Source organism: Agelaius phoeniceus, chromosome 16 (genome assembly GCF_051311805.1).
Source record: "Agelaius phoeniceus isolate bAgePho1 chromosome 16, bAgePho1.hap1, whole genome shotgun sequence".
NCBI classification, from domain to species: Eukaryota; Metazoa; Chordata; class Aves; order Passeriformes; family Icteridae; genus Agelaius; species Agelaius phoeniceus.
In genome coordinates, this window is record NC_135280.1 from 1,221,780 (window position 1) to 1,241,506 (window position 19,727).

General features: G+C 55.3%; 1 protein-coding gene across 2 annotated transcripts in view; it reads left to right on the forward strand.

Annotated features, from left to right (window-relative positions):
• The window catches only part of PKD1 (polycystin 1, transient receptor potential channel interacting), an 84,001-nt gene that overhangs the window by 25,764 nt on the left and 38,510 nt on the right, over positions 1-19,727 (forward strand). Inside the window, exons 2-10 of one of the 2 annotated variants that reach the window (XM_077186670.1) lie at positions 6,840-6,911; positions 7,399-7,470; positions 8,778-8,947; positions 11,143-11,811; positions 12,728-12,911; positions 16,694-16,908; positions 17,859-17,971; positions 18,051-18,177; positions 19,042-19,319. In XM_077186670.1, coding sequence (XP_077042785.1) covers positions 6,840-6,911; positions 7,399-7,470; positions 8,778-8,947; positions 11,143-11,811; positions 12,728-12,911; positions 16,694-16,908; positions 17,859-17,971; positions 18,051-18,177; positions 19,042-19,319 — 1,900 coding nt within the window. The remainder of the gene's footprint in view (positions 1-6,839; positions 6,912-7,398; positions 7,471-8,777; positions 8,948-11,142; positions 11,812-12,727; positions 12,912-16,693; positions 16,909-17,858; positions 17,972-18,050; positions 18,178-19,041; positions 19,320-19,727) is intronic. The other variant, XM_077186671.1, reaches the window with a different exon arrangement.

The following is a 19,727-nucleotide window of genomic DNA, read 5'->3' on the forward strand; positions in this document are numbered from 1 at the left end:
ATTTTGGAGCCCCCTGGGGAGGGAGAGGGATGGAGCACAGGGTGCCACGGCTGCAGGACAGCCCTGCCAGAGCATGACACCCTGCCTGAGGTCACACATGCCCTTTGCTCCAGGCTCCATCCCTGCTCCACAGCCTTATTTGGGAAGGGCTGCGGGGAGCTGCTGGCTGCAGGGCCCTGAGGAGCTGCTCCTGGAGCACAGCTGCTCTGCAGACAGCTCCCACCTGCAGGGAGCCCTTCTCCTGACCCTGCTGGGGCTGCCTGGCCGTGCTGTGAACGCTCCATCCATGGCTGGGATGCCCTGGCCATGACAGGAGTGCCCTGGCTATTGTGAGGGTGTTCTGGCTGTGGCTGGGATGCCCTGGGTGTGGCTGGGATGCCCTGGTTGTGATTGGGATGCCCTGGGTGTGCTTGGGATGCCCTGGCCAAGGTTGGGATGCCCTGGCCATGACAGGAGTGCCCTGGCTATTGTGAGAGTGTTCTGGCTGTGGCTGCCATGCCCTGGCTGTGGTTAGGATGCCCTGGCCAAGGTTGGGGTGCCCTGGCCATGACAGGAGTGCCCTGGCTATTGTGAGGGTGTTCTGGCTGTGACAGGGGTGCCCTGGCTGTGCTTGGGATGCCCTGGCTGTGGTTGGGACATTCTGGCTGTCCTTGGGATGCCCTGGCTGTGGTTGGGATGCCCTGGTTGTGATTGGGATGCTCTGGCTGTGCTTGGGATGCTCTGGCTGTGATTGGGATGCCCTGGCCAAGGTTGGGACACTCTCGCAGTAGCAGGGGTGCCATAGCTGTGACTGCAATGCTCTGATCATGGTTAGGACACCCTGGCCAAGGTTGGGACACCCTGGCAGTGCCAGAGGTGCCATAGCTGTCGCTGCAATGCTCTGATCATGGCTGGGACACCCTGGCTGTGCTGGGGTGCCCTGGCAGTGGCAGGGGTGCCTTGCCTGTGCACCCTGCAGTGTTTGCAGCCTCACCTCCTCTGTTTGCTCCAGGCACAGGAGCAGAGGGTGTAGGAGGGGCTGTGTCACCCGGGGTGCCCCGAGCTCTCTCAGCTCAGTCATTTCCCTGCTGCTCCGGGCACAGGCTCTCACAGCCCCGTTCCTGAGCTGCAGGATTTGCTCCAGCCTTGCTTTACTCCTGCACACCCAAGGGTTTCCTTGTGCCGGGGCTCAGGGAGAGGCTGGAGCGGGGTGAGGCGGGGCTGGGAGGTGAGGGAGCAGCGTTGCTTCATCCCCTGCTCAGGGAGCCCTCAGTGCTGGAGGGACCTGGGCTCTGCTCCTGGCCCTGCTGCCCTGTGAGGTGCTGTGGGAGGGCTCTGCTCTCTTCAGGAGAGCTCAGCGTGAAGAGAGCGTGGCAGAGATGCTCCTCTTGCCTTGCATTTCCTATCAACAATCAGGATTTTGCTGTAGGGAGAAAAACATCCCGTTTTTAGATGAATTCTTGTGAAAAACTTTTTTTGGGGCGAATTCTTCAGAGAGAGCCAAGGACTTGGGCCAGCATTAGAAACCTCATAAATTCAGAATGCACAAACAAATTGTCCTGATGCTGTGACAGCCTCGGGGAGATGAGGGTGCTCCCAGGGAAAGGCCCCTCATGGTGCTGTGTGACCGTGTGCTCTGAGGATGAGGGAAGAGATGAGGATCTGGCTCCATGGTTCAGAAGGCTTGGTTTGTTATTTTATGATATATATTACATTAAAACTTGCTAAAAGAATAGAAGAAAAGGTTTCATCAGAAGGCTGGCTAAGAATAGAATAGAATAGAATAGAATAGAATAGAATAGAATAGAATAGAATAGAATAATAACAAAGGTTTGTGGCTCGGACTCTCTGTCCGAGCCAGCTGGGCTGTGATTGGCCATTAATTAGAAACAACCACATGAGACCAATCCCAGATCCTCCTGTTGCATTCCACAGCAGCAGATAATCACTGTTTGCATTTTGTTCCTGAGGCCTCTCAGCTTCTCAGGAGGAACAATCCCAAGGAGAGGATTTTCCATGAAAAGATGTGTGTGACAGTGCTGGGCTGCAGCTCTTGGGGATAGTGTGTGGTGCAGCTGGAATCCTTTTGCCTTGGAAAATCCCTGCTTCAGCATGACTGAAACCATAACTGTGGGTGAATGTCTCCATGTGCCATTTCCCTCCTGTCCGTGTTGGGGAAGGCAGAGGGCTCCTGGTGCAGGAGAGCTGTGAGGCTGTTCCTGCCAGGCAGGGTGTCCCTGCCCCTCCTGCAGGAGCACAGCATTGCTCCCTGTGCCCTGCACACAGGAAAATCCCTGGTTTTCCAGATTTCCAGAGCCGTTTGTGGAAATCATCTCTATCATCACCTCTGCACATGAGTGCTGCTGCTCCTGCAGTGCTTCCTTGGAGAGGTGCAAGCCAAAAAACGAAGGAAAAAAGGAATCTGATCAGCAAAAAACCTGTAATTTTTCCTGGCTCAGGCAGGCAAAAGCACACAGAGCTTTTCCTGCTCTTTTCTGGAAAGTCTGTTCTGTGTGTCAGGCAGGATCAGCTCCGTGCTGCCTTTTGTTCCTGGAGACAGGCAAGTGTTTGCCATGGCAACCTGGGAGGCAGCCCTGGGGCTCTGCAGGGCATCTCTGGGCAGGTCTGGCAGGCCATGGAAGGCTCTGGAAGCTCTGGGCTTGGCTGTGCCTCACCAGCCATCCCTCGTGTCCCTGTCCTTGTTCTCCCTGCTCACAGGGTGTGGAACGGTGCAGCCTGGCTTCCCACACAGTCCTGGGGTGGTTTGGGTTCAAAGGGACCCTAAATCCCACCCAGCGCCACCCCTGCCATGGCAGGGACACCTCCCACTGTCCCAGGGTGCCCCAAGCCCTGTCCAGCCTGGCCTGGGCACTGCCAGGGATCCATGGCAGCCCCAGCTGCGTGATGGGGTAAGAAATGGGAGCAGTGCTCGGCTTTGCTGGGAGCTGTGTTCCTCTGTGCCCTCTGGGGCTTTGCTGCCCCTCAGGAGCCTCAGCCCTGCTGGTGGCTCTCAGACCTGGGGCCTCAGCCCTGCTGGTGGCTCTCAGGCCTGGGGCCTCAGCCCTGCTGGTGGCTCTCAGGCCTGGGGCCTCAGCCCTGCTGGTGGCTCTCAGGCCTGGGGCCTCAGCCCTGCTGGTGGCTCTCAGGCCTGGGGCCTCAGCCATGCTGGTGGCTCTCAGGCCTGGGGCTGCTCTCCTGGGCCCTGCTCTGCCCCAGCCATGGATGGGCTCCTCTCGCTCAGACGTTCCCCATCTCTGGATGCTTTTCCCATTACTGTTCTGGCAGGGCTCCCTGCACCAGAGGGGCTGGGGAAGCTCTGCCCTGCCTCTGCCTCTCTCCCTTTTTGTGAGATGGAGGCAGAGCCCACAAATGACATAATGAGAGCATGACATCAGCCTTGGCAGCGGGGCCGCCCGTGCTCTGCTGAACATTTTGTGTTCCGTGGAGTCAGGGAGCAAACAGCAGTGCCCAAACCCAGCCTGGCCACAGCAGTGGGCAGGAGTCACCCCTGGGCTGGCACCGAGGGGGCTCCTGGGCATCAGTGAGGGATAGAGGGGGTGGCACTGAGCCCTCCTGCTGCCCTCAACCCTCTCATTCCCTCCCTCCTCCGTTGGCACTGCTGCAGCTGAGAAAGGAGCCAGTTCTTGGTGCTTTTCCCCCAGAATTCCCCCCAGAATTCCCCATGGGCAGCAGGTCGGGCTGGTGCTGTGTGTGCTGGATCCACCCTCACCCTCCCTGTGGGTATGGCAGCTCAGGGGTGCACCCAGCATCACACAGGGAGTCCTGGCAGGGCTGGGATGGAGCTGAAGGCTCCCAAGGCTCAGGCTGACGCCCTCATTACTGAATATTCCCTATTTCCCAAAGCTTCACCTTCCTCACTAAACCACCTCCCTTCTCCAGAGCGTTTGAGTCTCTCCCTTAGCTGGGCTGGGAGGTGGAGCGTGGCAGTGTGGGGAGCTCTCAGTGCCACAGTTTGAGCCCTGTGCTGCAGCTCGCTGAGTTCTGGTGCCCCATGTCCACAGAATGACATTGCATGGCTGCCCTTTTGCAGGGCTGGGCAGCTGTGACTCGTGGCTGCCCTTTTCCAGGAGGCACAGCGTGTTTCCAGAGTCCCCCAGGCCATAGGAAAGGACATTTTTCCTTCTCCTTGTGAGGAGGGCGTCAGGCTGTGTGTGCAGGGAATGTCAATGGAGAGCCTTGTTTGCTGCTGGCTTCAGCTCTGCCTTGAACCTGCTCTGAATTTCCTCTGGCCTGGCAGTGGGCTGGGAAAACACAGTCGTGGCACTTTGGGAGCTCTGTCCCACAGCCTTGCCTTGCCTTTCATTGCTCAGGGTTTCCTGGTTTGGTTTTTTCTCTGCTTGCTGCCCAGCTTGCTTCCCAGGCACGTCTCCCATGGCAGAAAGGCAGAATGATGGATGGTTTTCCATGCCTGGTGCAGAGGGAGCAGTGGCAGAGGGCAGCTCCTGGCAGGCACTGGCTCCACCACCATCCCTCACTCCTCCCAGCTGTGCTGCCACCAGCAGCTCTGCTTCCCCTGCAGGCTCTGCAGCCAGCAGGTCAGGGAGGGTGAAAACTGAGGGGGTTTATAGCAGTTCCTCGTGGGATCGTGAGGGCAAGGAAGCAGCGAGGAGCTGCCCTGGTTTGTGGGTACCAGGGGGTGCCAGCCTGGCCTGGCTGGGGCAGAGCAGGGTCTGAGGGGTGGGAGCCAAGGGCTGGGGATCCCTGGGCAGCACCTGAGCTCTGGTGGAGTGACAGTGCCAGGGCTGGGTTAACTGCAGCCTGCAGGGGTTCAGCTCTGGAGCTGAGCCCAGCTGCCCCTGGCAGTGCTGGTGGTGAGCATCTCTGCACCCTGGCTGTGGCTGATCCCAGGGGTGAGCTCAGCTCATCACTGCTCACCACTGGTGTCAGCAGGGACTGGAGGATGTGCAGGATGCCAGCTGCCATCTCCTGGGTCAGCAGATAAAGGACAGCAAGGCACAGGAGCCCCGTGCAGCTGCTGGACACAGCAGTGCTGGCTCCACAAAGACAGGACCCCAGGGCCTGACCCCTTCCCCAGCTGCCCTTGCCCCACACTCCCCTGCAGCCAAGGAGCACCTTGGAAGAGGCTCCTGGCCATGGCAGAGCCCTGTTTCTGTCGCAGCTGCGTGGTTTGTTTTGGAGCTTTTGCTTGTCTGGGCGAGGAGCAGGAAGGCAGCATCTGAGCTGCAACTCCCATTTCCTTTCCTTGGACTTGAGGTGCTGCCTAAAAACCAAATGGGCGATTTCCAGGCATTTCAGAGCAGCAGGGGAATATTTGTACTGCTCTCCCTGCAGGGTGGCTGTTGGGGGTCTGGCCCTTCCCCACACGGGTGCAGCAGGGACAGAGGGGTTCAGGGTGCAGAAATGCTCAGGGGAGGTGGAGCTGGGGCATCCCTGAGGAGGGCCTGTCCTGGCTGGAGCACCTGGGTTCCAGTCCCAGCTGTCTCTGTGTCATCTTCAGTGGGAGCTGGAAGCAGGTTTGGGGTGGCTTTGCTCTCCCCTGTGTGCAGAGTGGGGCTCAGCCAGGGATGCTCTGTGCCCCTGCACTGCTGTCCCAGCTGCTCTGATCACTGGCATAATCCAATATTTTTATTAATGTCCTTTTTCTGATGTATTTAGCGAGCTGGTATTTTGCACATTTCTTGGACTTCTGTATTGGACTAGCTGGTGAACTCTTCTGAATCCACTCTCAGCTTGGCAAAAAACTCCCAGACAGCAAAATCAGGGAAAATAAACCTTTTAAAGAGCCATCCATCCCTGTCACTTATCCCCAGTTTCCTGGAATCGCACGTCATTTTCCTGCCAGTTTGGCAGAATTATTTTCATTTGGATAAATGAAGTTTAAATGTCAGATCAAACCAAGGAATAATTGATTAAGGAGTAGGAATAACAGCTGAGACAGCCAGGAGAAGCGAGAGGAGGTGTTTGTAGGAAAAAGGGTGAGAAAGGAGTATGGCAAAGTGTGTCCAGCCCTGTCCTCTCCTGGGAGCTCAGCCAGAAATCCATGAAGGGTGAGAACCATCCCATGGGCTTGGAGGAAGGGTTTTGATGCTGCTAAAAGGAAGTTTAGGCCAAAGGAGATTTTTCTGAAAATGAATGGTGAAGTTTATTGGGAACAAGTGGAGACTGATGAAACTTTTGCTTCTCTGAGTGACATTTAAATGTGGGAGGAAGATGATGGGTGAGGAGAGAGCTGGGCTGGACAGGGACACTTCGGTTTGGATGAGCTGAAGGCTCTTGGTGTTACTGGGAGACTTTTTTTAAGCAGTGTTCCTTTTAGAATGACAGTCTGTCCTGATTTCAAATGGAAAATATTCTTTATTGCTGCTTTTTCTTCCATTTTAAGCTTTTCCAAAGAGAGACAAAAAGATGTTTAAAACGTGGAGTTGACGCATCAATTGTGTAATTACTGATCAGGGCTTTGGCACAAGAAACACACTTGGAAGTTCATAATAAATTTGTCTCTGAGTTAATTACTACTTGAGTCTAAAGTACTTCTTAATGACTTCTTTGAACCTAGATTAGACTTGAATTCTTTTGAGAGGGTGCATCACATTTAGTACCACGTGTGGCACGGTGTAAGTGCTCCAGGTGTGCTGCAGAGTGGGGGCACATCCTGAGGCTCCTGATCTCTTCTTGCAGGTTATGTGAGCAGCAAATGCTTTATGGTTTTGGGAAAGGTGTTTGCTTTGGCTGGGAAAAATGCTCTGCCTTGAACACATCCCGTTTCCAGTCAGGATTCTGGCTGGGGTTTGGAGAGGCTCTTCTGAGCTCTGCTCGTGGAGGTGTGACAAAACGGGGTTGAACCAAGGCTGAAAATGTTTTTTTTTTTCTTTCCATAGGAATCTTTCCAATAGCAGGATCAGTGGTTTAGATGTTGAGCTATTCAGAAGCCTGACTTCTCTGGCAAAGCTGTAAGTACTTGCTGTTCCCCCCAGTCCTCCCAGTGCCCCCCAGCATGGCTGAGCTGGGCTCTGGCTTGTGTTGCTCTGGTTTGCTTTGTTCTTGCTCCAGCTCATCTCCCCAGCCCCACGTGCTCCTGTCCATGGGCTCCTTCCCCGAGGCCTTGAGCTGCTCACTGCAGTGATTTGGGAATTATTGGCATTTGGAGCTGGGCAGGGTTTGACACCCTGTGCTGCTGGATGGAGAGGAGCCCAAGGCCAGAGAAGGAGAATTATCACAAGATGTCCATTGGTACTGGGAGGAACCTGAAAGCCCTTAAAGTTCAACTTCCACTGTCCCAGGCTGCTCCAAGCCCTGTCCAGCCTGGCCTTGGGCACTGCAGGGATCCAGGGGCAGCCACAGCTGCTCTGGGAATCTGTGCCAGGGCCTTTTCCCAGGGAAAAGCTGCACTGATGAGGAAGTTGCTTCTAACACAGTGAACTTTTCTCTCTCTTACAGAGATATAAGCCACAACCAGATTTCTACATTAGAAGATGGAATATTTGATAATTTATTTAATTTAAGTGAAATGTAAGTTCATCTTTGTTTCCCAGTTCTTTATTTAGACCTTTCCTTGAAACATCCTTTCCTTTCCTGCTGGGGTGGGAGAGGCTGTGCTGACTTGGAGAGATACTGGGCAGGTGCCCACCCAAGCAGCTGCTTTTTGGGGTGTCTCCAGTTCCTTCCTCAAGCTGTTGGATCCTGTTGTCTGTCAGTCCTGACCTCTTCCTTGCCTCTGCTTCTGTCTCCTGGTTATCTCCAACCTCTGCCACTGCCTTCTTGTCTTCCTGGCTTCTCTCCCACGCCAGCTCTGCTGAGGTTCTTGTCTCTGCCCATGGTCACACTGTCCTGTTTGCATGGTCACACCTTGGGCCCGGAGCATCCAGTGATTCCTGCAGCATGGTAGGTCCTGACTGACGTGTCCAAGTCACTTAAGAGGTCGTCCTTAAGTGATTGGAGTTTTCAGGTTTTGTTTTTTAATTGAAGTCTTTGGATGCTGAGTGAAAGGAGGTGAGGGGAAGCCACACATTTCCAGAAGGGATCCCTGAAGTCACAGCACAAGTGGCAGTTCTGCCTCTGGATGAGCCAGAGGATCAGCCCCCTGCAAGAGAGAGAAAAGCTCAGCTCCACACTGTCCCTGAGGACAGGACACAGGGAGCATCCTCAGCTTTGCACTCTGGCTCCCCAGTGGCTCTGGAGGCACACAGAGGCCCAGGGCTGGGCCCCAGGGAGCTGTCCCTGCTCAGCCTGGTGGCACAGTGGTGCTTCCAGCCCCAGGGGCAGGGCTGAGCCCAGCCCTGCTGGCATCAGCTCCACACACAGCTCCAGCTCTGTCCTGCTCACAGCTGAGTGCCAGAGGCTGCAACTTGGATCAAGCTTAGCTGCAATTAAAGTTTCCCTCTTTTCATTGAGCTGCCACGTGGAAAGATTATCATTGACTTTGCATTTCTTTTTTTGACAGATGAATTTTATTCTCTCGGTTATTTTTTCATGGGGCTGTAAATAGTCTCCCTGAGCAGGAGAGGCTGCCCTCATACCCTGGGGCTTTTGCATGGCAGATTTTTTTAGATATATGATTGTGGCTGTCATTTGCTTCTAATTGCAACAATTATTTGTAGAGTTAAAAAAGTACTTGGAGTACTTGCCTAATTCCAGCCTCTAGAAAAATCACGTTAATTATTGCTTGATTCCCTATTCATTAACTCCTCTCCCAGTTATTCCAAAGCCTTTCAGTGGAGTGGCACAGATGGGAACAGGGAGGGCTTGGCACACTGCTGTAATTAAGGCTTAGCACATGTCACATTAATCCCTAACTTGTTCTGATTTCCCTCTGACAGAAACTTAAGTTGGAATCCATTTGTTTGTGACTGCAAACTGTCCTGGTTGCCCCGCTGGGTGGAAGACAGGAAAGTGAGAGTCCTTGAGGCATCAGACACGAGATGTGCCCACCCCCCCGAGGTGGCCAACCTGTCCCTGTTCGATGTGCTGGTCCCCAATGCCACCTGTGGTAAGGAGAGGCTGTGATGGGGCTGCTGAGTGGGAGCGATGGGCTCAGGGGCACCTTCAGTCACCAGTTCTGATCTAATTCATCAGGTGCTGGTCACACAGGCTGTGCCCCAAGGACCAAGGCAGTCACACCAGGGCTGAGATTAGCCCTGAGCACAGAGCAGACACCACAGGGCTGGCTCTGTGACCTGCAGCCCCAGGCTGTCATTCTGCCAGGGTTTGAGCAGGCTGACCCCCAGCACTGAAACCTCATGGGAGGTGATGGCACCTGAGCACATGCTGAGCTGGCAGGGCTCCACTTTGGGAGAGAATGAACACTGCCCTGATCTACAGCCACCTGCTCCAGGGCATTTTACTGACTGCTTGGCCAGGAGAAATGTCATTCCCTGGAAAAGGGAGAGCCCTAAGGAAACTAATCCTGCCTGGATGCTCGGTTATTCCAGAATAAGAGAGAGGGAGGGAGAGAGAGCAAGGACTCCCTGTGGCAGGCAGCAGGCATCTCCTTTAATTTGTGTGACTGGAGGATGCAGGGGTGAGGCTGAAGAACCCAGAGCTGTGTGACAGGAGGATGCAGATGTGATGACCCAGAGCTGTGTGTCAGGAGGATGCAGGTGTGAGGACCCAGAGCTGTGTGACTGGAGGATGCAGGGATGAGGCTGAAGGACCCAGAGCTGTGTGACTGGAGGATGGAGGGAAGAGGCTGAAGAATCCAGAGCTGTGTGACAGCAGGATGCAGGGATGAGGACCCAGAGCTGTGTGACAGGAGGATGCAGGGATCAGGCTGAAGAATCCAGAGCTGTGTGACAGCAGGATGCAGGGATCAGGCTGAAGGAACCAGAGCTGTGTGACAGGAGGGTACAAGGATGAGGCTGAAAGCCCCAGAGCTGGTGGGAGCCAGCTGAGCTGCCTGGTGAGGCACAGTGTTCCCCAGGACCAAAATCCAGGTGGTGGTTGTTCCTCTTCCCCCAGCAAAGCTACCCCAGCTTGCAGCATCTTGCAGGAATTATCAAAGGGAAAAACACTTGGCGCTGTTACTGCTCTTGATAATTAGTTGTTCCCTCTTGAACTACTTTAAGCCAGTGTGGAAACAATAATGTGAGGCTGCCTTCTGGGTAATTCAGTGTAATGGGAGTAGGCTGGGACAGCCTGCCAGCTCCTGACAGCTCTCAGTGACCGGCAGGGGATGAAGAGTGGCCAGGCTGGTGGTGGAAAGCAGAGCAGTTCCCGTGCCGTGCTCCTCTCCAGGGACTGCTCTTAGCAGAAGTGGCTCAGCATTTGCAGGAAGGCCGTGGAGGAAGCTGGACAGCTGGATGGGTTTGATCTGGGAAGATCACACGGGGCTGGAGCTGTTGAGATGTTTGGGGGAGATGTTGTAGCAACCAGCAGCAGCAAACGTGGCCGGGCCACGTGGGCAGAGGGCGAGGGAGAGAGAGGCCCTGCCTGGGTGTTTGTGGCAGGGAAATGTCCCAGCCCTGCAGGCCAAGGGACTGAGCTGTTCCTCTGGGCCTGGCTCTGTGTCCATGTGTGTCCCTGCTCCCTGTCCCAGCACGTGGGCATCCTTCCCGTGGGCATCCCTGCACCTGGGCCTGGCACTGCCCTCCTCTCCAGCTCCACATTTTCCTGAAAGGGGGGACATTCTTGGCTCTCCCCATGGAGGAAGGTGCCTCAGAGAGTGGGCCTGGTGGAGGGGCCATCAGTGTCCCCCCTGTGTCCCCAGTGTGCCACTGCCCAAGGGTGTTTGGTTTTGGATTTGCTGCTGGAGGTCCCAGGCAGCACATGGTGAAACATTCTGCACTGACCGAGCCAGGGTGCCACCAAAGGACATCCTTTTGTCATGGTCTCACTTGGCATCAAGTCCTGTGGGCTCCTCTGAGTGTCAGACTCAGTGGCTCCATGTCCCATGGGAGTGTCAGGCTCTCCAAAGCCCCGTTTTATTTACTGAGTGCTGCTGCTCCATAAATCTGTGTGACTGGCTTGTTATTTCTGTCATCACTAATTAGCATAAGGAGTTTGGAAACTGTTGCTGGGGGATTAAACACTTCCCAGGCAAGTCTCAAAAAGGAAACGCTCAGAGTAGGAGCTGAGCACAGGAGAATTCCATTCCCAGGAGTGTGGAGTGGTTCTCTTGGAGGGTCTCACCAATCCATGGCATCCCAGAGTCTGTTTTGCAAGAGGATCTTCTGTTCTGTCCTGCAGGAGCTCAGTACATCACATGCCTGACAGGAAACTACACCGAAGAAGCTGAGCTTGTCATCCTCTTCACATCTGTGCACCCTGGGAACCTCACTGAGGAGATCTGCAGTGCCCTCTGTTACTCCCAAGACCAGGAGTATGGGGGTTTCAGCCCCCAGGGGCAGTGTTTGTGTGGAACTGCCCACGGAACAAACTCTTCCTCCGGCTGTTTGCCGTTTTGCACTGAGCATTTGTCTGGGCAGGGCTGTGGCGGCCCCTCACTCGTCCCCTCGCCCTTCCAGGCCCAGCTGCCTGTGTCCTTCATGGGCCTGCAGCCCCGCTACAGCCTGCAGCAGCCCGTGCTCTTCAATGTCAGTATTCCCATCGCTGCCAGCACTTTACTGTGGGACTTTGGGGACCGGAGCGAGGTTCTCAACACCACCGCACACTCAGCTGTGCACAGCTACGCCTTACCCGGCCGCTACAACGTCACTGCCACCCTCCTGCTGGCCTCCAGGCTCCTGCAGGAGCAGGCAGAGGTTGAGGTGGTGGCTTCACCCCAGCAGCTGGAGCTGCTGTGTCCTTCCCTGGTGGTGGCCAATGAGAGCCTGGACATCCGGATCCGCAACAGGGGCGGCACGGGGCTGGCGGTGCTCTACGGGATCACTGCGGGGCCTGGCGAGCTGGCCAGGGGTGAGCAGGGCTCCTGGGGGGCTGGGGCAGCTGCCTGTCTTGGTTTGGAATGCCAGGAGTCTGCTAAGGAAGGCAGGAGCCTCCCCTGAAATGGGGAATGTGAACCCTCCCCACCACTCCCAATTGCTGTAAATTTTAAATTAAGGGGCTCTCAGGCAAAAAATATGGGAGCAGGAAATAGCAGTTCTTTAATAGGGAAGAAAAATAAAAGGATAAAATAAACAATGCAGTGCACTAGAAAAACAGTGACAGAGTCAGAACCGAGCCTGACACCCTGTGAGTCAGGGTGTTGGTAGCAGAACCATTGGAATTGTGGCTCAGCCCTCCTGCAGTGTCAGGGGTGGTTCTGCTGGAGCAAGGGGGTCCTGTAGAGAAGGATGATCTTCCAAAGATCCAGTGGAAGAAGAGACAGTGGCTGTTCTTCTGGGGAATCCCATGGAGAAAGCTGTGCTGGTGTCTCAAAACCTCTGGATTATATCCAGGTAGGAATGCTTGGCTCCTCCCTCTGGGCTCCCATCTCCCAATGGGATGCTGTAGTTCTTATCAGCCATGCAGTGACATTCAATAGCTGTTATCAGCAGATGTCCCCTCCCCAGGGAGGAGTGATTGTGATCACTCAGAGAGAGAGATAAGGCAAACTGCCCACTTGACAAAAGATAATCTGCCATACAGATGGCAATGGAATACATCTTGCCTTGCAATCTGGAGCAGTGGCACTGGCTCCTGGGGTCCCCTCTGCCTCCCCTGCCAGTGAGGGGTGGCTCCTCTGGGCCATGCTGTGTCCCTGGCTCAGCTTTAGCAGCAATGGTGGGGTGTGCTGGCTTCAGGGCTGGCACACTCCTGCAGCCTCTCTGCCCAGGCTGGGCTGGGCTGTGTGGCTCGCAGAGAGGACATCACCCCTGTGTTCTTTCTGCAGCAGTTCACCCCATGTGCCCCCCTGAGGGCTTGGTTTTCCCGGGGAACAACCACTGCTACCAGCTGGTGGTGGAGAAGGCGGAGTGGCTGGAGGCGCAGCGGCACTGCCAGGAGCTGGGCAACGGGGACCTGGCCTTTGTCAGCAGCCCCGACATCCAGAGCTTCCTGGTTGCTCATGTCATCAGGTGAGTGGGCAGGGCAGGGGCTGGCATCACCTGGGCATGGGTTTTGCCTTCCTGAGGGCAGAGGGATCTGGGTATGAGGAGTTGGTGGGGGTGAGGCTGCTGAGGGAGAGGGGGAACGAGCGGAGCTCGAACCCTTCTGGACTTGGCTTCTTTCCTTAAAGGCTGTGGAGGGAAGAAGAGGAATGGGGCAGAATGGCTGGAAATCACACTGGGAATTGAGGGATTGGTGGGCTTTGTGTACCCTGTGTTTGTGCCTGTGGATGCCTCTGAAATGTGAAAAGGGATCCTGTGCCCTTAGACACGGCTGCAGCCCAAAGCCCAGCCCCTTTCCCCTCCTGTCTCTCACCCTGGGAAGCAGCAGTGCTCCTCTCCAGCAGCATCTGTTCCACCTCAGCACTGGCCTTTATAAACAGAGAGTGCTGCAAGTGTCAGCCTTTGATTGAACCCGCCCCTCTGAGCGCCCCTTCTCCAGCCATTCCGGGGGAGGGAGCACAACCAGGAGAGCTCCCAGGGCCTGACAGCCCTTGTCAGCACTCCCAGCTGCAGCTGTGGGACACGGGCTCCTCACAAACACATCCCAGAAAGCACATGGAAGGCAGCAGCTGCGTGTGACGTGGGCTTTGAGCGCTCTGGCTCCAGGGCTGGCAGCTCCTTCTTCCCAGGCTGTCCCCCTGCCCTGTTCCCTCACACGGGGCTGCATCCTCCGATTGCAAACGTGTGTTCCCTGCTCTGGGCAAGGGAGGCTGTCCCTCACACGGTGAGGAGCTGGGCATGGGATGTGGCAAGGAGCTGGGCATGGCTGCTGGGATGTGACAGGGAGGTGGCCATGGCTGCTGGGATGTGACAATGACCTGGCCATGGCTGCAGGGATGTGACAAGGAGGTGGCCATGGCTGCAGGGATGTGACAAGGACCTGGCCATGGCTGCAGGGATGTGACAAGGAGGTGGCCATGGCTGCAGGGATGTGACAATGACCTGGCCATGGCTGCAGGGATGTGACAATGACCTGGCCATGGCCGCTGGGATGTGGCAGGGAGGTGGCCATGGCTGCAGGGATGTGACAATGACCTGGCCATGGCTGCAGGGATGTGACAAGGAGGTGGCCATGGCTGCAGGGATGTGACAAGGACCTGGCCATGGCTGCAGGGATGTGACAAGGAGGTGGCCATGGCTGCAGGGATGTGACAATGACCTGGCCATGGCTGCAGGGATGTGACAATGACCTGGCCATGGCCGCTGGGATGTGACAATGACCTGGCCATGGCTGCTGGGATGTGGCAATGACCTGGCCATGGCTGCAGGGATGTGACAATGACCTGGCCATGGCTGCAGGGATGTGACAAGGAGGTGGCCATGGCTGCAGGGATGTGACAATGACCTGGCCATGGCCGCTGGGATGTGACAAGGACCAGGCCATGGCTGCAGGGATGTGACAAGGAGCTGGCCATGGCTGCAGGGATGTGACAATGACCTGGCCATGGCTGCAGGGATGTGACAAGGAGGTGGCCATGGCTGCTGGGATGTGACAATGACCTGGCCATGGCTGCTGGGATGTGACAGGGAGGTGACCATGGCCGCTGGGATGTGACAATGACCTGGCCATGGCTGCAGGGATGTGACAATGACCTGGCCATGGCTGCTGGGATGTGACAGGGAGGTGACCATGGCCGCTGGGATGTGACAAGGACCAGGCCATGGCTGCTGGGATGTGGCAAGGAGCTGGCCATGGCTGCAGGGATGTGCAGGAATCGCGTGTGGAGCTGCTGAAGCCACCAGGCTGTTCCCCAGCTGCTGCCCCACAGCCTCTGCTCCCCAGCCCCCTCCAGCCCATGTGTTTATTTTATTAATCCCTGCAGATAAACACCAAGGAGGCAGCTCCAGGATGTGATTTCCCTGCTGATAAAAGGCGAATGGGCCGAGCTGCAGGCTTTTGGAGCATGCAGCTTCTTCCATAGTTTCCATAGATGGGAAGATGGCAGAAGCAGGAGGCTGTTTCCCATTAGGGCACTGGGCAGTCTCCTCTGCCTTGCTGCAGGTGTGGGATGCTCCCCAGAGCAGCGTGTGCTGGGCTGGTCCCTCCCTGCCTGCCAGAAGCAGAGGATGGGACCATCCAGGGGACCCCACTTTCTGGGCAGCACTGAGAGCCCCTCTGCCCTCCCAAGCCTCCCCAGGCTTGTTCTGCTCCTCCTGCCCCGGCAGGGCAGCTCAGTCCTTCCCCAGAGGCAGAGGAGAGCTCACATCTTGCTTTAAAAAAAGGTTGGTCAGAATCCTCCTGTTTCCCCTGCAGTGGAATGGGCTGGGCAGTGGGGCAGGGTGGGAGCCAGCCAGCAGCTTGTCTTTTAGTTATTCCTTTCTTTCTTTTTGATTTTTTTTTTCCTGATGACTCGCAGTTAGATCATAGCTGGAATTAGAAGAGGAAAATCTCCGCTGAGTTTTCCTGATGGCAGCAGGCAGGCGGTTTCCTACCCTGCTCTCCCTCATTCCCTGCCAGTGGTTCAGGAGCAGAACACAGCCCTTATTTATTTTTTAATCTCATTTGCAGTGAAAACTACTGATTCATGGAACAAGTTATTTTTGTCATCGTTTTTCAGCATGACCTTATGAATCATTTCATCTGGCGTGAGCCTGGGGGTGGAGAGGCACCAGTTAGCACCAGTTATCTCCCCAGTCTGCCTTGCAGAGCTGTGGTACCACCCTGGGAGCATTCTGGGGCAGGCAAGGGCAGGGCTGGATTGATTTCCACCTGCAGGAGGGCGTGTGGAGGAGCTGACAGCTTGGGAGGGTGCAGGGTGTTCATATGGAGAAGTTAATAGAAGTTAATATGGAACAAATGCCTCCCTTTCTGCTGGGTGAGATTAGAAACAGCTCTCCAGGCTCTTTGTGGCCGTGAGAGACCTCTCAGCACTTTCCACCGGGGTCTCTGCTGGGACTGAGCCAGTTTCCAAATGGGGCAGGGACATTTCATCTCCTGAAGGAGCCTGGCAGCGTGTGTGGGGTTCATGTGCCTGCAGTGCTCCAGCCTCTGCTTGTCCCCTCTGGCTGCTGCCTTTCCATGGTGCCTGAGGAGCTCATCAGCATCCAGGAGAGCTCCCAGACCTGGCACTGCTGAGCTTTAATCCTGCACTGGGGCCAGTCCCCCCTGCCGGGGAGAATGGGCTGGTGGTGAATCCCCCAGGTGTGCACAGCAAAAGCACAAATTTCCTGAGGGATTCAGCTTTCCCTGGCAGATCTATGTGACCAGATCATCCATCCTGGATGATGACTCAAGGCAGAGTCTGGGAGGGTCATTTGGTGACAGAGTGCAAGTCAACCTGAACCATGGAATCATGGAATGCTTTGGGTTGAGAGGGATCTTAAAACTCATCCAGTTCCACCCCTTTCCACTTTGCACTATCCCAGGTTGCTCCAAGCCCTGTCCAACCTGGCTTGGATGCTTCCAGGGATCCAGGGGCATCCACAGCTTCCCTGGGCACCTGTGCCAGGGCCTGCCCACCCTCGCCAGGCTCTTGGGGGAAGGCTGGAGGGGAGTGGTGCTGTGCTGTGCTGTGGAGGGGTAGTTCCTGAGGTTCTGCTGGTACAGTGGATACTGAAACCCTTCAGTAATTAAAAGGCTCCAAGAACCGCAGCCTGTGGCACCCCGATGGAGTTGCTGTTATTTTGTTAATATTTTTAGAGAGAACCATAGATGGCAGCTGTCCCAGCTCTTTCTAATACTCATGATTTCCTGAAATCCCCCCTCCCCCTTCCTTCTTGTTTTTTTTTTTTTTTCCCCTTTTTTGCAGGAGCCTCGATGTCTGGATTGGATTCAATGATTTTGCAAGCTCTGGAGCGCAGCAGAGAGGGGAAGGATTTAATCTGGAGAGCTGTCAGAACTGGCTGCCAGGAGAGCCCCATCCCTCCAACGCCGACCACTGCGTGCGCATGGGCCCCACGGGGCAGTGCAACACCGACCTGTGCATGGCCAAGCACAGCTATGTCTGCGAGTACAAGCCACCAGGTGGGCCCTGCTGCTGCCACCAGGGCTGGCCAGGGCTCCCCTCCCTGCCCCTGCTGTGGAAAAAGAGGGATAGAGGGGGAAAAAGAGGGGTGTGTGGAGGGGCTCCTCCAGGGCATCGCCACAGAACGAGTGTGACTCGCAGCAATATTCCCAAACCCAGCTTCTAGAAACCCAGCTTCAGCCCAAAAGGAAGAGTTTGGCTTGCTCCAGTCTTTGCCATGAGCAGGAGAGAGGGGAGCAAAGTTCTGAGGCAAAGCACTGGAAATAGCTTTTCCCTCTTATTTGAGCAGTCTCTGCTGCTGCCAGGATCTGAGGCTGTGCTGCTGCCTTGGTGGCTTGGTGTCCTCCACTGTGTATTTTGGGAGGTGTTGGAATGGCTCAGAAGTTGATTAGGTGAGGTGTGATGTGCCGTGCAGGTTTGTAGTTATTCAGCTTTCCAAATCTTCCACGCCGGTGTAGGAAATGAGAAAGAGAAGGAGGATGGACATGAAACAGGGGAGAAGGTTTATTTAAGAAGGAAAAGCCGTGGCCAGAGAGGGCACTGGCCTGGTCAGAGGGGCAGCAGCAGCTGGCCAGTCCCCAGAGCAGTGTTTGCCACTGTTGGAAACCAGTTGGTCGTGGCCACATTGCCCAGGAAGTCCAGGGGCACAGGGAGGATGAGAGGGCGCACCTGGTGCTCAGAAATTCCAGGCAAATCATTAGTTGGTGGAAGGGAGAATTACTTGCACAGTTCCTAGAAGTCAAAATTGCTGAACGTTGCAAATGCAAATGTTATTTGTGCTGGATGAGAGAGAAATCAAGATACCTGTAAGGAGAAGGAAGATACAGGCTTATGGAGCTGCTGCTCTCCTGAGTGGTGCAAGCCCTGCTGCAGCCTCACCGGGTGGAGGGAATGGCCTCAGGCCCCGCTGGGTCTCACAGCTTTGTTCCAACATTTCCTTTGCAAGCAGGAGTTCTCCTGAACGCCGAGAACTTCTTTGAGGGGGACGCTGAGCTGGCCCCACAGGAGGCCCTGAGGAACGTGAGCGAGGCTGTGGCAGCAGAGCCGTGGCAGGCTGAGGAGGTGAGGGGGGCCTGCTCCTCCTGGGCTGCCCAGGGAGCCCTGGGGGCGCGGGCAGGTGAGAGCTGTGCGTGTTCTGCAGGTGCTGCAGTTCCCAGAGCTGCCCTTCAGGCACCAGGGCTTCCTCACCGCCCTGGAGTTCGTGGCACAGGAGCTGCACCAGCCCGTCCAAGCGAGGTTCCAGCTGCACAGACGGGTGGATGGAGAAGGTGAGGCTGCTCCTCAGCGCCTGTGGGGTTGTTGGAGGTGACGCCATCAAACTGGGGCTGGCCTTGTGGCCCCTCTGCTCCTCTGAGCCTTAAAGGCTCAGAGGTTTGGTTCTGTTTCTGGAGGAGATCAAAGTGTGGGATCCACAGCCTTGGAGCAGTGGTTGTCCTAGAGAAAATAACAGGGAGAAACCTCTCTCCATGCATGAGGAGAGTGTGAGTGTAAGGACCATGTGGAGAAGCTCATTAATCTTCTGAGCTGTACTTTTTGCCTTGTGGAGACACATGTCAAACGGGAATGTGTTCTGGTCCATCTGGCCCCACGGGTTAACAAGGAAGAACATTTTCCTGAGCCCATTTCTTCCTGATGGATGAGATAATCTAAAAAGCGTTTTATTCCTTGTACAACAGCTCAACAGTCACAGTTTTGGCAACAATTAATTCTGCAGCAGAATGTTTGTTGTAGCCGTGGTGTTGGCTGGTTACAAAAGGATCTTTTCTGACACTGACAAGCTGATACTTTGACATGGAAACATTAACTTCAGAAAAGTTGCTTAATGTGTTTTCAATGTCAAGGCCAGCTCTTGCTTTCACTTGGACTGGCTTTTGCTGTAGCACAGATCCTTTCAGATTGCAAATTGGTACGTTCTCATTGGAAAAGAGACAACTTTGGGTTTAATGATCTTGGTGGATTTTTCCAGTAAAAGAGGACATTTATGTAGCAGCAGGATGTGCTGCAGTTGCAGCTTTTTCTAAGAGTAAAGCCATCACCAAAAAGGAAAAAAGGGTGAATTTGGAGCAGAGGAGTGCATTAATAGTGTTACTCACCAGAGTGGTTATCACTGATTTCTCTTTCACTTCTTCCAGACTACCAGGAGGAAAGCAATGCTACAGAACCATTCCCCAGTGCTCAGGATGATGGGAACTGGACCCTGCTGGAGTGTCCTCCTGGTTTCCAGTGGTGTCCTTTGACAAATCTGTGCTCATCCCTCGACAGCTGCTGCAATGGGAGCGAGTGTGCCAACAGCTCCTTTGGCAGCAGCCCTGCCCCCGGCTCCCTGCAGCCCAACACCAGCCAGCCCAGCTATGAGCTCCTCAAGGAGTTCCTCTTTATGGTGCCAGCTGGCCCCTCTTCCCAGTACCAGGTCAGTGGTTACTGCTGGGACCAGTGGTGGGGTGGGGCGGTTTTCTCCTGGGGGCTTTGGGTGACTTTGGGTTGTTCCCCTGTGGCAGATGGAGCCACTCAAGTCCATTGGAATGAAGGGACGTGCCCAGTGGTGCATGGGCTGTGGGCTCCCTGCAGTGCCCTGCTGTGCCTGGCATGCTGGAAGGTGTCCCTGCCCATGACAGGGGGTGGAACAGGATGGGTTTTAAGGTTCAGGATGGGTTTTAAGGTCCCTTCCCACCCAAAGCATTCCATGTTTCCATGACAAGGCTGTGCAGATTCCACGAGCGTGGCATTAGCACAGTGGAGATGGAGCATAAAGCTGATTGCTCTGTTGGCACATTTGATTCAGAGAGGCCAAGGAGGGTGGAGTGGTGACAGGTCTCCC